Source organism: Vigna unguiculata, chromosome 8 (assembly GCF_037176805.1).
Source record: "Vigna unguiculata cultivar grain cowpea cultivar isolate G323 ecotype 2 chromosome 8, ASM3717680v1, whole genome shotgun sequence".
In the NCBI taxonomy this organism is placed as follows: Eukaryota; Viridiplantae; Streptophyta; class Magnoliopsida; order Fabales; family Fabaceae; genus Vigna; species Vigna unguiculata.
Window position 1 is genome coordinate 157,917 of NC_140799.1, and position 16,665 is coordinate 174,581.

Here is a 16,665-nt window from a genome sequence, read left to right on the forward strand (position 1 = left end):
TACGTCTTATTTAATTTTTTCTATAAAAAAATAATTTGTGTCATTCTAATACACGCTCCATGATTAATTAAAAATAAAATAAAATGTATTTAAAAGATCTAACATATATAAATGAGAACATTGATGAGCAGAAAAAAAAAATAGCCCAGTCCAACCTTAACTTTTATATTACTATTAAGACTTTATTATAAGATAAAACTAATAAGCTAATAATAGAGGAGAGAAGAAAAGGAAGAATAGAGAAAAGAGGAAGAAGAGCAATTTTTTTGTGTGTGATAGGAATATTACTATTTAGGTGTGTGTGTGTGTGTGTTATTATTAATAGGGAGAGTTGTTTATACATGTAATCTATACAGGATACAAAGCAAATAGTTAATACAAATATTTACATAAGGCTTAATTAGACTTTTGGTCCTCTAATTTATATGGTGGGTTCATTTTGGTCCTCTAATTTTTTCAGGGTTCAATTTAGTCCCCTAGTTTGTGTAGGAGGTTCAATTTAGTCCTCGACGTTAATAGCGTTAAATAAGTTAACGGCAGAATGATATGATGTGATACTGTGGCAAGGTAGGGACATCAGATTATGTGGACTGTAAACAACGAGAAATGAAAAACAATGTTAATTGGGTTTTGAAAGAAATTAGGGTTGGAGTGTTTTGAAAGAAATTAGGGTTCGAGGAAGAAAGAAAGAAATTAGGGTTCGAGGAAGAAATTGGGGATAAGGGTTGAAGAAATTAGGGTTCGAGGAAGAAGCGAAAATCAATCAATAGATAACGATTCGAAGAGGAAGGATTCGCGCTCTCCTTCGGTGTGGCATAGGTTCGTCGCTTTGTTCGTAGTGGCACGAAATTGAAGGTAAGTTTTTTGGTTTTTTAATGGATTGAATGTCGCGTTTTACTTATATAGTATTGAAATTGTGGGTGTTGGTATTGTTTTTTATGTGTTATTTTGTCTGTGTGTTTGTAATGGTGTGTGGGTTGTGGTCCCGTTGGTTTGTGGTGGTCCTGTTGGTTTGTGGTCAGTGGGTTGTGGCCCCTTTTAACTTTTTTGGGTATGGGTTGTAATATGTATTGTATATGTGGGCATTAGTAGTGCGTAGAGTAACATGGTTTATGTTATTTTATAGGTTGGGATGTGTGATGATAGATTTGAGGTGGTGGTCCACCATGCGGGATACTTTGAAAGGAATGAAACATAGAGTTATAATAATGGGTTAACGTCCACGTTGGCTTGTGACCTAGATAGGTGGAGCTATTTTGAAATAATGAGAATAATTAGGGAAATGGGTTATGTAAACATTAAAGATTTGTGGTATAAAGTTAGTAGGTCAGATGTATTGAAGAACAATTTGAAAATTTTGTCCCATGGTTGCAATGCACATGGTCAATATTGCTAGAAGGAATGGGCAGGTTCATATGTTTGTTAATCACTCAATTTATGAACTTGAGGTTGTGGACAATTTTTTGGAATGCTTCCCTGAAGAGGTGGTTGCAGAAACAGGAACTACAAATGTTGAGGTCCAGGCTGAGGTGGATGGTCACAGTGGTTATGGCGATGGAGATCACATTAATCATGAGCAGAATAATAATGTGGTTCATGAGGCTGAAATGCAATAGGATAAAAATGGTTGTGATATGGAATATAAATTGGAAGATGACGCTGATAGTCACCATAACATTAGGGTGGAGCCACAAACTGAAATGGATCCAAAAATTGAGGTTGTTGTCAATGTTGAAGTACAGCCAAAAACTGAATTTGATGAAAATAATGAGGTTGAAGCAGAAGTTGGTGTCCAACCTGAAGTGGATCAAATTCGGGTTGAGGAAATTGGAGCTGATGCAGTAGGTGAAGGTGAGGAAACTGAAGCTGAGGCACATGAGGCAGTAGGTGGTTTGCAAACAGGAGCTGAGGCAGAAACAAGGATTGGGGAGGAAAGAAATGAAGGTGAAACTGATTCTGATCATAGCATGAGTGAGGAAGATCTACATGATGTAAGTGTCCATTATGAGGACAATTTGTGGGAAGGAAATGGGGAAGAAGATGGTAAGGAGGAAGACTTAGAATTTGATGGCAGTGCTCATGTTGATATGCATGATAGGGGGTTATCTGATGATGGGTGGGAATCAGATGACATGTACAACGATGATCCAAGTAGTGATGACTCATTGGCTAGTGGCAGCCAATGTAAGGCAAACTTTGGGACCTTTAAAATGCCCAAAAGCATGGCCCAATACCAGTGGGAAGTTGGAACATATTTTCCAAATAAATAGACATTTGTAGAGGCAATAAGGACATATGGAGTGCAATCTGGAAGAAGGCTAAAACTTCAAAAAAAATGATAAACATAGATGTAGAGTGATATGTTTGGGTGGGAAAGCAAAGTGTTCTTGGTTTGCCTATTATGCTTATATGGCTGAAACAAACATATGGAAGTTAAGGAGAATTAATGACAAACACAAGTGCAACAGAGAATTCAATGTGAAAATGCTAAATGCTAAGTGGTTAAGTAGTAGGTTGGAAAACACATTAAGAGACAACCCAAGTCTGAGGGCAGTTGATATTCGCAATAAAGTAACTAGGAAGTGGAATATTGTTGTGACAAAGTCCATGGCTCGTAGAGCAAAAACACTGCCTGTTGAGCAAGTTGATGGGTCATTTGTAGAACAATTTAATAGAATTTATGATTATGCACATGAAGGAGGGATGGTGATTCCATAGTTGTGCCAACATGTTAAGGAGAACGAAGATGATACAAATCATGAGACTCACATCCGGTTCCAATCACGTGTCTCAAACTTTGGTCATGTAAACAAACAGAATCTTTGGTAAGGGAAATAACACAATAAAGAGAATGAGTTAAATGACTGACGGATAATAAATTGAATGGAGCCCTAGGGACCTAAAGAACATGATAAATGGATATGGATGGAAAAATATTAACAATACCAACACCATGAGATGAGACTCTAGACCCATCAGCCATTGTAACTGAAGGTAAATTATCCGGACAAGACAAAGAGGAAAGCAAAAATTTGTTACCACTAATATGATTTATGGGGCCTAAGTCAAGAACCCAAGGTCCAAGAGAATCAGAGTGAGTCAGGCCAACAAATGATGTACTTGTGCATGCAACAGAGGTAGATGTAGTGGAATTAGAACTCTGGCGTTCCTCATACCATCTGAGAAAGTCATTGAAAATAGCAGTTTCTTACGGTATCAAATGAAGCAGGATCCACATTCATTGATCAGGGAGGACGATTAAAGTGGACCACTATAGCAGATCGAGGAGGATGTCCATGAAGAACATAACACTCGTCACTCTTGTGGCCTAACTTGCCACAATGGTCACACTTGGGACGTCCCTTTCTTAGCTTGCTAGAATGATTGCAATCATCCCGTTGAGAGGACAAGACTGAGAAATCATCGGCATAAGCAGGTACATCAATGACTTGTTTTCTTAGCACACGCAAAAGGGTAGAACTAGTGGCAATAAAGTTGGGCACAACAAGAGAACCCAAAATCTGGTCGCGAACATGGAAATATTCATCATAAATTACATGTAATGCCAACAACATGAAGAACTTTGATTGTTGCTCAAGTTCTTCAGCTAGAGTGTAGGCAGGAGGTAATAACTTATTAAACTCATGAAGAAAAGCATGAATTTTACCCAAATATTTAGCCATGGGACCAGGACTCTACGGAGCAACAATGAGAAGATCTTGACAAACACCATAAAGACGTTGAGTGTCATTGGTGTATAATAACTTTGCTTGTGTCCATACGTTTGAACATGTTTCACATGAACGAAACATCTTTTAGGGAAGAGTTAATGGTGGACTTGATAACGATGCATAAATGGGCATCAATTTTTGTCTAGCGGGAAACTTCATATACAACAACAATAGTCTCACTCTGGGTGGGATGATCTTCGTATCCTTGACTCTTGAGTCAAAGCTTGATGTCAGACAGTCACGTCGCATAATTCGTGTCATCCAACTTGTCTATGGATAAATGTACATTAATGTAATTGGTGTAGATGGAGGGTCAGACAAGGGGGTGCTTGAAGACGAGACACCGAAAGAGGTAGTGGAATAAGACATTGAGAGAGAAACCCTAAAAATTCAAAGTTCTCTAATTGATACAACAACCACAGATCCAGAAAGAGGGCAAGAAGGTGACTTAGGCGAAGTTGATCCGCACGGCAAAAAATTGACGACATGTTGTCACACACTAGTAGAGAAGCAACGACTGACAAGGCTTACGGCGACACATGTGAGCTTTGGTGGTGGCGATCACAATGGCATTAGGGTCGCCTGGCCAAGATGAACAGAATCATGTGGTCGTCTGTCAAAACAGCAACTCCGACGATGGCGATGGCGGAAACGACGATGATGAGTGTTAGGACAACAACTACAATAATAAACTAACCTAAGCTCGAGATACCATGTTGAATAACATGAAAATAGGTTTAGGGATTAATCTCCCTTCTGTAAAACATACACAATAGATAATTTATTTATAATGCTAATGGGTCGTGCCCAAAAATACATAATAGACTGAGTCCAACTACTAGAGAAAATACTATATTATCTAACAACAATACTTGTAATTAAAATTGATTAATCGATCACTTTACATTTGACAAAGGAGAATTAGACACAAAATAAGTTGGGATTAACCGATACAAACCAATATGTTTTCATTGTCATTTTTTTAATTAGGCAAGTTAATTACTCTTGATCATCGTTTAAACTTTTTGAAAATATTGTGAATTTGTTTTAAAAACTATCAAACAAACCTTTCCAACTTCTGATAAGCTTATTGTGAAAAGCTTTTCAAAGTGTTTTATAATTTTTAAGATCTCATCACTTAATAATAAAATTTTAAAATTATTCTCTAAAGTAAATTTTTAGCAGTATCATAATGTTTGTTAAGAAGTTCAAATAGAATCGGGATAGGAAGAATAATTGACATAAGATTAACATCGTGTTCTTCATACATAATTTTAGAGAAAAGTTACTTCGAGAGTAGTGACTAAACCAATCCACACAGTTGAACACATATCGCTTAGCACAAAGGCAAAGTTTCCAATGACTATAGGCGTTGAGTCGTTATATCAGTCGTGTCTAAGTGGTGGTTCTCAGAGGAAATAATGAGAACATAGTTCCTTCCTACCTCATCGATGAATTTTCGAGGACGGAAATTTTTGTTGTTGGGGAGAATGTAAGGCCCAGTTTTAATTTTCTGCCCTAATATTTAAGGGCTGGCCTTAATCTGTTGGGCTTAAAGGGTGGTCCATAGGGTGCTAAGGCCCTAAATCTACTAGGGTTCCCTTTCAGCCCCACTTTTGCAAATCTGCCCTAACACACTCTTTCACTTATACGTCGCCGTCTTCCTCCGCTGCCCAAAAGAGCTCTGCTAGGGTTTAGGCCATCTCGATCAAACAAAGCTCAACTTCGTTTCTATATCCCACGTAAGTATTCCTTAGCTAACGCTGATCTTTCTCCAGCTGCGTTTCTATTATTCCAATTAGGATTTCGTAGTAACCTTGCTCTGGTTCTGTTCCATCGTGTTTCCAGTTTTGGGTCTGCTCGTAGAGCTGTGGTGCTCACGGTTGCATATCAAAGTTTCTGCTAGCTTTTCCAGGTAAGGGAAGCTAGAACCCTTTTTTGTTTCATGTGCTTGTCTGTTGTCTGGTTGTTGTTTCGTGATTCTTGAACTGGTATGTTACTGTGAATGCGGGGAAGGGTTGGTAATATTGAATATGCGTAAAATACAACTGATGCAGGTGCGGACAGCGGCGAAGTCTGATAATCTCGCCTAGGTGAGACTAGCAGAGGTTTCGCCCAGGATTCCTACGCGAGGGGTCGCTTAGGCGAAGAGTCCCCGTTTTGAGCGAGATGCATTCTCGCTTAAGCGATGAGGGCTCGCCTGAGCGAGACCTCGTAGGGAGCCACTATTCCCACTCCTCGAATTCTCGCCTGAGCGAGGGGAGTCCGCCTGAGCGAGGGAAACCTCTCGCCTGAGCGAGTATCCTCAGATTGAGCGATAGTTGGGCGAGGATGCACCCTGTACTGTTTTCTTCTATGTTAATTGGGTGAATATCACATGTATGACTGGGTTATTGTGCTAAAGTATGTTCTGAATGTTTATGCATGAGGGATGTGGTTCATGAGTTATGAATTGAGTGATTTTGTATGTATGGGATGGTAACGTTGAGATATATGAGTTTTACATGATGTGAGTATGATATATGTATGAGATGATTCATGGAATTGAAATGATGAGTTTGGTATGAGTTCGACATGAGACACGAAAGGGTTGGTATCAATGTGGCATGACGATGGTATGAGACGGAATTCCATATTCATGGTTCGAGAATAATGAGTTGGTATGGTTTGGCTGGGAATATGAAAGAGGTGAATTATGAGAAATTGTATGTTATGTATATGTATATATGTGTATACGCATGCTGAATCCGCTTGATTGATTAAGAATGTTGGTCCGTGTCAGTGCTTAATTCCTTAAGATCTCTTGGTGAGATTCTTAGGGTCGTGCTTCAGTGGTCGGGACGTAATCCCATGACCCCTGTTAGTGGGTGTCCATGGTGGTGCCCCATCTGTATAACTAGGTAAGGATTCAAGGTAAGGTTGCATCCTGACACTCTAAGGAGTCCATTAGTCTCACCTAGAGCGGACTGATTCCTGTGGTGAGAGTAGTAGGAGGCCTAAAATTCATTAAGGGCTAACCTTGTGGTGAGGGAAAATTGATTCATTGTAACACTTGTAACACATAGCTCGGGGGTGAGCAGCTCAGGGGTGAGCAGAGGTATCCACCACAAGTGCAAGCATCCGTTGAATCTGACCAGGTTATACGTATCCGGATGAGTCGAGTCGAGTCGAGTCTTAGTGTATTGTTTGGAAGGTCGTAACATGCTTGTGTGATGTATGTATAATGGACTGTGATTATGTATCTGATTTCTTTGATGAAATGGTTTTTGGCTCTAGCTTACCCTTTGCTTGTTTGATTGTCTTTTCTCTTTTGCGATGATCATCAAATTATTGATATGAATAGAAGCGAGAGGTTCTCGCGGTCAACAGGGGAATGGTGACTCCGCTGCGTAGCCTGCCTTGGCTAGATCCTGATCCATGATCTTTCTTTTAGGGCCACGACCCGTGTAGCATCTGTCCCTTACATCTCAAGTTAATTTCTGTATAATATTTTGTAACTGTTTCTTTTGGCATCGTGACGCTTCTTTTAAGTACGTTATTAATTAAATGGGACGTTACAAAGTTCAGGTCGTAATTATACTATTTTGGATTTTAAAGAATATCACATTATGCAAATACCATGATGAAAAAAAGTTTACACTTCAACTTACAAAGTTGGATTGAAAAACTAAGTCATATTCCTTGAGGAAATGTTAATTTTTTTAAAATGTTAATTAATTTAGATTTATGTTAGTTAATGCATGTATTTTAAATAAGAAAAAGGTATAGTAAATAATATTAATTTTATCCTAAAATGTGTATTATTTTAATCAAATTTAAAATACTCACTTAAGATATAAAATATTCGATATAGCATCATTACATGACATTTGCATATACCTAGAATAGGAATGAATATATTTTGTGGAAAGAAAAGGAAAAAATAAAAATAAAAATATTGATATTCCTAATTTGATGTTGATAAGGGAAGGGGAGCCGGATTTGAAATTCAAAAAATAAGTGTCCGTTGCACAACGACTAAGATTCTGATTTGAAATTTATCGTTATATATAATCGAAAATGTTGGAAGGGGCTTTGTATTGTTTGAAGCGAAGGGTACGAAATCTGATTTGAATTAAGAAGGGAGAGGAAGAGAAATGGAGAAGGCAGGAGTACTATCAGCGAAGGAGGCATTCGAGAAGCTCGAAAAGGTTGGAGAAGGGACGTACGGAAAGGTGTACAGGGCAAGAGAAAAGGCCACTGGGAAGATCGTTGCCCTAAAGAAGACTCGCCTCCATGAGGACGAAGAAGGTGTCCCTCCCACCACCCTCCGTGAGGTTTCAATTCTGCGGATGCTCTCTCGCGATCCCCATGTCGTCAGGTTTCAATTCTTTCTCCTCTGCCCACTTTTCTGCTGTTTCTTTCTTTCCTTGTTTAGTTATTCCTAGTTCCACACCACACACAGGTTAATGGATGTCAAACAAGGTCAGAACAAGGAAGGCAAGACCGTGCTCTACTTGGTATTTGAGTACATGGATACCGATCTCAAGAAATTCATTCGCTCTTTCCGTCAAACCGGAGAATCCATTCCACCTCAAACCATCAAAGTAATACATACTTTTAATTTTTCAGATCTCTCTCAGTGTTCTTCCCTTTTCTTTTTTTTAATCAATTTTTGTGAATCGTGAATTTGGTTACAGAGCTTGATGTACCAACTTTGCAAGGGCGTTGCTTTCTGCCACGGCCACGGAATCTTGCACAGGTTGTTAACCCCTTTTCCTGGTTTCCTTTCCTTTTTCTCGCATTTGCAAATGTGTGTGTATATACATATACATATATACATATATTAACAATTGAATGTAAATTCAATGTTTATTTAGGGACTTGAAGCCTCACAATCTCTTGATGGACCGGAAAACAATGATGCTTAAAATAGCTGATCTTGGACTCGCTCGAGCATTTACGGTGCCGATTAAGAAATATACGCATGAGGTAAAAAGACATGAGGGATAGCATCTTATCTGAAAAATAATTATTTTTTCCTCTGGATTCGTTAATCATTTGTAAGTCAATATCTCTATTTTCAGATACTTACCCTGTGGTATAGAGCCCCTGAAGTTCTTTTGGGAGCCACTCATTACTCAATGGCTGTGGACATATGGTCCGTTGCCTGCATATTTGGTATGGATAAAATATATTGTTTAACTTGTTGTTTGTATGTCAGGTAGAGGGTTTAGTAATGTTGTTTGTGTCTCGATTGTAGCCGAACTTGTCACCAAACAAGCACTTTTTCAGGGTGATTCCGAGCTTCAACAACTCCTTCATATATTCAGGTGAGGCATTTAGCAATAATATACCGGTCTTTGTTTGTCTTTGTCAACTGTGTTTGCCTGATTTTGCATATAATTCTACTCTGTTTGTGCAGGCTATTGGGCACTCCTAATGAAGAGGTGTGGCCAGGCGTGAGTAAACTAATGAACTGGCACGAATACCCCCAATGGAATCCTCAAAGTCTGTCAACGGCTGTTCCGAGTTTGGATGAGCTTGGAATCGATCTACTATCTGTTAGTTACTCATTAGCTTACTCTTTCTAGTACTTCCTGTTGAATTTCCATTCATTGAATATTTTGTCTTTCCTTTTCAGCAAATGTTGAAATATGAACCTTCCAAGAGGATTTCTGCAAAGAAAGCAATGGAACATGCCTACTTTGATGACCTGGACAAGAGGCACCTTTAGGGGGAGAACAACTTGTTTGAACATTTGGACGGTAGAAATTTAGGACTAACAATTTGCTCCCCATGTATGCTTCTCTCGAGCGTGTGCATCCATAGTGCGTTTAAGCAATCACTTTAAGTTGTTTTCTTTTCTATATTGGTTGAACTATGGAGTGAATTGGCCTTAGGATTTATTTTAGTAGTATTGCTTCTTTGTTTTCTTTCTAGTCATTCTGACGAAAATCTGAAAATTTCGTAATATAATTCTGCATCTTTTTAATGCTAATTCTCTCGTACGGAGACCGTACCCTTCTGCTAAGTAAAATTTTTAACAGCGTCTTACAACCTTAAAATGATATTTTGCACCTAAAAATAAAAGTTTGTACAAAGAATTTTCTATCTAAAGATAAAATGTTAGAGAACAAATTTAGCACCTCTCTTTCGCAGTGTTCCTTTCAACGGATACTACATTTTAAACAGATTTAAAAAGACGGATTAAAATATAAAATATTGTTCGTTTGAGAAAAAAAAAACCATAAATAGATTTGAAAAAATATATCACAATTCAATCTCACCAAAAATACAACGATTTGTGCTAATATATCAAATTTTACGCTTTTCTCCTCACATTTTATTATCATATAATATATTAATAATATTAATAATAATAATAATAATTCTATTAATTATTAAATATATATTATTTATTATTATAATTTATTATATATATATATATATAGAATAAATTATATTATTAATAATATATATAATAATAATTATTATTAATTAAAATATTTATAACTATAAATAGGATAATTTAAATATTTATAACTATAAATAGAATAATTAAAATATTATGATTAATATATTAATATATAATAACTAATAATATATATAAAATGATTATTATTATTAATTAATTAAAGTATACAATAATTAATAATTATTATAATATTGTTAAAACTAATAATATATGTAATTATTATTATTAATTTATATATATATATATATATATATAATAATAATTAATATATACAAATGTAATTAAAATATTCTTAAATTTTAATATTTTGAATTCATTCAATTATGATTTTATTAAATTTTTATTATGAAGGATATTTTGGTAAATTTTAAATTTTATCTATTACAACAATTGTTTTAATTTATTATATCAATCAAATGATTCAGTAATTTTCATAAAATTTATCTCCAAATTTACTCACTTTACCATTCAAATTTACTCAAAAAAATACACACATTCATCTCTTCAAATCCACACAAATTCATTTTCACATTCTTTCCCGAATTCAACACCAAAAGAAGACACCCTTAATCTTTCTTTCTTAAACAATTTCTTGACTGATTTTTCTTATCTAACTTGTCTTTGTCTTTAAAAAATGACAACATAGTGAGGGTTCTTTTAACACCTTTTATTATCATTTGACAATTTTATAGGGAAAAAAATGTTCTTAACAAAAATTGACTTTTGTGTTTTTAAGGAAAAAAAAAAGTGAAAGTAAAAAAATTTTGGTAAGCATCAAACTGTCAGATTTTAAGCATCAATCTACTTGCATTCAAGGTCTTCGCAAATTTATGGTCAATAAGTGAATTTTAAGAACAGAGATTACAGCTATGTCAAGAAAGCAATGCTGAGAGTTATAATAAAGAATGAAACATGAGAACATAAGTTTTTGCAATCTTTTGAATAATACACTGATTAATAGTTGTATCACACTGCATGAGTCAGTGCATACAATCACTGCCAGTATTGCCAGCATTGTCTTTAATAGATACATTGATAGATACATGTGTGGATGGTTTCATATTATAACGGAAATTGTAGTTTACCTGTAAACTATCATAGACACCTCTGGAATTTGCTGCACATGCTATAGAATGAAAGGATCCAGTTACAGCTGTAACAAACAACAAACTGTGCTGCAATATCAGGGAGACCACTGAAGGTGTGTAATGAGACACCACTGCTTTGTTGAATAATGCCCATTTATTCCAAGCTTTCCCCTATTTATTTGCATAAGTGAGAAGCTTTTGTGAACGCATTACGAATATCTACAATGAAACTAAATTTAGAAAAAAAATAATCATCATTTTGTGTTCGAAATCAAAACTGAGAACTAAGAATCTTTAATGGATTCATCAACCATCCCAGGCCAAGATTTAGATATACACGAACAAGGAGAGGACACTGGGATTCAAACCACTTGTGAAGCTTGATGGTGTAATTGGTCGAATGTTGGGTGCACTTGAAAGTTCCATAGCTAAATTCTAAGTCACATAATGCAAGCAGATGACCAGTGGAAAATATTTAATTTCAGATAGACTCCCTCTATACAATAGAAAGACATACAATAGACTCTCTGCGCATTGAATCCTCTTCAAGAGATCACTGGTACTTCAAGTATGCCAGCATTATTTGAGGATGACCATGGTATCGTACATTTTCAGGATCATACTGATAGAATGAACAATAGCTTGCGTTGGGTACACAAGAATAAAGGAGTAACATATAGCAAACTACTTAGATCAGGTATACAGCACAAACCTGTGGAAGTTTAATTAAAGTATATTTTGCCTGGCTAGTCCGTTCACTTTTTTCTGCAAAGGGAAGCGAATTTGAGCCAGGTTTCAACATCTTCCACAGGAGGCAGCACAACTAAAAGTGCCTGCCAAACCTGCCACCAAACACAATAAAGTTAGAGTAAGAAAAAACAATCCTAAACTCTTGTTAGGATAAACACAAGCTGTTAGTTATGCAAAATGTTGATTCCAAGGATAAACTTAAGCTGATATTACGAGACTTAAACTGAATATTCAATATTAAAGTCTAAAGTTGTCAATCACAGCCATAGTATCACAGTGGACCTTAGTATAGCAGCCCTTCACGCTCCAGAATTCCTATAACATCTCGTTTCAGATTTAAATCACTATAATGGTTTAATCCTGCAGCAAATCTTCAAAAATTGAATTGTTTTTTAAATGAAATATCCATTTGAAAGCTTAATTCTCACTTAAATCCATGGCATGGCTTACTGACTTATTGTCCAAGCAATGACTGTGTGACTTTGGACTACAGATGATAAAATTATTAACTTTTAAGTACTTCTTAGTTTTGAGCACTTATTTTGCATGTGATATATAAATCAATTGCATTTATTGTATTTAAAGGCGTAGGTCATTTAGAGTGGTACTGCATGTGGTGAAGCAACCTGGCTTGTAAACCAAGCTTTATGAGCTCTACGTAAACCATATCACTATTTCATGTGGAACTAACGCCCCATATCACTATATGTTTATAGGAGTACAAGTCAACGTTATTAAAAAATGATAAAAGTTATTTAGAGATTTCAACATAAAAGAAACCATTGGGTAAGGATTACGTAGCTTAAAAACAAGGGTCGCTTCATCTCGATCGTAAGTTGTTAATAGAAAGCTCAAAAGAGCTTTTTCATTTTATCAATATTTCTAAATCAATATCAAATGCAAGGCCAATTATAGAGTGGAAGTTGCCAAATCGCATGGGTTTTTTCAGATGCGGCTGGGGTGGACATTGCAGGGCATAATGGCGTGGGTCGCAAAATCGCATGGTGTTTTTCAGATGCGGCTAGAGTGGACATTGCAGGGCATAACGACGTGGGTCACAGAATCATGAACCCTGATGTTTTATCCTTAATCGTTCAGGTCTTTGTAATTTATGTTATACTTTGCCCACTGATGGTGAACAAAAAATATGCATTCTTCTTGAACATATTTTCTCCTCTGCTTTCCAGTTAGCACCTTGAGAAGGAGATGAGATGAGGAGCGGAGAGGAGAGACAGACAGTGACGGGGATTCGGAAGAAGGGAAGCGGAATCAGGCAATGGCTACTGCTCGACGGGAAAGGAGAGACGGAGGTGGTGGAGGCCGGGAAGCACGCCATCATGAGGCGCACCGGCCTCCCCGCCCGTGACCTCCGCATATTGGACCCTCTCCTCTCCTACCCTTCCACCCTTCTTGGCCGTGAGAGGGCCATCGTCATCAACTTGGAGCACATCAAGGCCATCATCACCGCCCAAGAGGTTCTCCTCCTCAACTCACGTGACCCCTCCGTCACCCCCTTCGTCCACGAGCTCCAGGCCAGGATCCTCCGCCATCACCAGGCCTCCTCCTCCTCTTCCAAAAACCATGACCACCACACTAACTACGAGCCCGACCGCGACCACGACCCCGATGCCATTAAGATTCTCCCTTTCGAGTTCGTAGCCCTGGAGGCCTGCCTTGAATCCGCCTGTAGCGTATTGGAGAACGAAGTCCGTGCTTCCATCTTCTCTTCTTTTGATTTCTTGCCGATAATTTCCCTCTGTCTTCACTCTAAACCTTTCCTCTGCCAACTGACAGGCAAAGACGTTGGAGCAGGAGGCTCATCCGGCCTTGGACAAGCTCACATCCAAGATCAGTACTCTCAATTTGGAACGAGTTCGTCAAATTAAGAGCCGATTAGTCGCCATCACTGGTCGTGTTCAGAAGGTTGGTTGACGTGATTGATGCATGGCATGGGCTTCCGGGAGTTTCATTATTTGATTGTTTGATCATGTGTCCAGGTGAGGGATGAATTGGAGCACTTGCTGGACGACGATGATGATATGGCTGAGATGTATCTGACGGAAAAGTTAGCCGAACAGCAGATGGAAGAGAGCTCTTCCCCATCCTCCATACATGACCACCACGACGAGGATTTAGACGACAGGCATCCACCTTTTTACGCCTTTACCTCTTTTTAACTCTCTTTCATACCTCTGAATATAAAATTTCTATCCATTTTTAGGACCGTTCCAGAAATATCCTCTGAGGCTGGAGGACCCCCTGTGGGCTTCGAGGATCATCACAATGTCTACAATGTTCTTGGTAGGGACAACCATGGAACCCGTGGTAGCACCTACAGTGCCGTCACCAAGCAGCTTGATGTCGAGGAGCTTGAAATGCTTTTGGAGGCTTACTTTGTGCAGATCGATGGCACCTTGAACAAGCTCTCGACGGTATGCACGCCCCTTCATCTTATATTCCGTCTGCACTATCGGTTGATCACCCCTATTTTATTACTTTTTCCTTCCCCTCTAAGTGCATACAGACACCAATGGCTTCTTTCTGATTAAGTAGCATAGTGAAACCTTATTTGAAGCTGGAAGAGGTTCTGTATATAAGGTTGGAGGAGAAGCCATGAGAATAGTAACTTTTTTCTTTCTGGTTTGTATTTGAGAGCATAGATTGGCAGGAGTTCTTCCAACGCTGTTTCACAGGAAAACATGTAACGGGTTGCCCCAATCATTTTTGCCCTTCAAAAACGGGAAGTCGGTTAAGTTGGTCTCCCTAAAAGATGAAAAATGTTAAATTTGGAAAGTTTAGTCCATGGATCAATTGAGAGGCTTGAGTTAACATTTACAGAAATCTCACATACATGTTAATTGTCATCTACGGATCTTTCATGACAACATTTTTTTGTGTATGTCATATTAGTAATCACTAATACGGACTAGAGACTAAAATGAAACCAGAGCAGAGAGGAAAGACACCATGGTTGAGATAAAAGGCTTGGTTGACTGAAGCTTGGCCCTATTAGTCATGGGAGAAGAGACTTTTGTTGGTTGTAGAGCAGGCAACATATTTAGATCTTGCTCTTATCTTTTAATGACCAACTTTCTTAACCTTTCACCATCAATGATATCAAACAACCTGGTGGAACGTACTATATGTAATAGCCTCTAACATCACGCAATAAAATCAAGATCCAGAAATAAACTTGGTACTAATCGAACACATAGGAAACTCTTCAGTCTAACACCTATCGAGAAACTCTCAATCTATGAGCTCCCTAGCCATGTGCTTTATATAAGCAACTTCAACTTAGTGTTAAATCAAACCATTAGACCCAAAACAGACACTATTTTGCTTGGAACCTTGTCAAACCTCCCCAAAAACCAGTAACAATAACCCTTCAGGCAAACTAAACCCATTATTAACTTCCATGCCTCTCTGTTATCACTCCCGAAACAGAAAAGATAGGAAAAAGATTATCAATGCCAATTGTCATTTGCTATTTGCTACCAAACCACAATTGAATTCACCAATGGACAAACTCATCAATATACTGCTCCTGATAGCCATCAGTGGTGACGCTCTATCCGTCATTATCTACTTATACTCGAAACTGGCAACAAACACATCACCCAAGATCAACATTTGCTTCCGATCCAACCTTGACAGTGAGCACTTTTGGAACTAGGGGAGTTGTTGACCAATTTGACCGACAAACTAGTCTTTCAAGGCTGTATTTGACAAGTTCCAGCTTTCGGCAATCATCAAGACCCCTTATCTTTTAGGGGCTAAAATGCTGTTACATACGGGATTAAGGATGCATGTTATTTCAAACCTTTGTAACAAACTCTTGTAAGACGGATGAGTTATATGTAAGGGAGTTTATCAAAGCACGTGGTTGGCAACTTTAGGTTATGATCTTTGAACATTTATGATCCAATATGGTTATCTTCTGTAAAAATTTGACATTATATTATAATTTACTAGTTACCTGGAAAATGAAGTTTAAATTGACTTCTCTGTCGCTGTCTCTTTCTTATTTGCTCATTGTCCTGATGAAGCTGAGGGAATATGTTGATGACACGGAGGATTACATCAATATCATGCTGGATGACAAACAGAACCATCTCCTCAAAATGGGAGTCATGTTGACCACAGCAACTCTGGTAGTGAGTGGCTTTGTTGTTGTGGCCGGAGTTTTCGGCATGAATATTCACATTGAGCTATTTGATCCCGATAAAGCCGGGATGACAGAGTTCCTGTGGACAGTTGGTGGTAGCACTGCAGGGACCATATTCTTGTATGTAGTTGCCATTGCCTGGTGTAAGCACAAACGTTTGCTGGAGTAACTCACAAGGCATGTAGTAGTGTTTCTTTTGTTTCATAAAAGAATGTAATGTAATTTGAAAATCAATTTTCATTCATATGCTATAAATTTTAATAGCAGGCCATTATTAAATTACAGTTACAGTAACAGTTTTGTTATTAGCACCAAAATTTCCGAAGTATTCAGATTCCTTTTCTTACATTTATTATTTTTTACATTGTTTCCCTTCCATTTTATTATCTATCCCTAATCTATTTGATTTCTTCTATTCGTAAAAACAACAGTTCTCTTTCAATGATATCTTGGGATCAGATTTTTTACATT

The 16,665-nt window shown here is 37.6% G+C and overlaps 2 protein-coding genes across 2 annotated transcripts; both read left to right on the top strand.

Moving 5' to 3' along the window:
• Window positions 1-7,798: 7,798 nt before the first annotated feature.
• LOC114193688 (cell division control protein 2 homolog D) lies at window positions 7,799-9,711 on the top strand. The gene is made up of 8 exons (XM_028083580.2): window positions 7,799-8,091; window positions 8,176-8,317; window positions 8,411-8,472; window positions 8,591-8,702; window positions 8,798-8,891; window positions 8,974-9,043; window positions 9,136-9,274; window positions 9,355-9,711. Exons 1-8 carry the CDS (start codon window positions 7,868-7,870, stop codon window positions 9,445-9,447), a joined length of 936 nt encoding a protein of 311 aa, XP_027939381.1. The 5' UTR covers window positions 7,799-7,867; the 3' UTR covers window positions 9,448-9,711.
• Window positions 9,712-12,841: 3,130 nt separating this feature from the next.
• On the top strand, window positions 12,842-16,542 carry LOC114193602 (magnesium transporter MRS2-3-like). Its single transcript, XM_028083472.2, has 6 exons — window positions 12,842-13,124; window positions 13,214-13,732; window positions 13,821-13,949; window positions 14,024-14,169; window positions 14,248-14,458; window positions 16,076-16,542. The coding sequence occupies exons 2-6, from the start codon at window positions 13,238-13,240 to the stop codon at window positions 16,361-16,363; spliced, it is 1,269 nt and encodes a 422-aa protein (XP_027939273.1). The 5' UTR covers window positions 12,842-13,124; window positions 13,214-13,237; the 3' UTR covers window positions 16,364-16,542.
• Window positions 16,543-16,665: the final 123 nt, after the last annotated feature.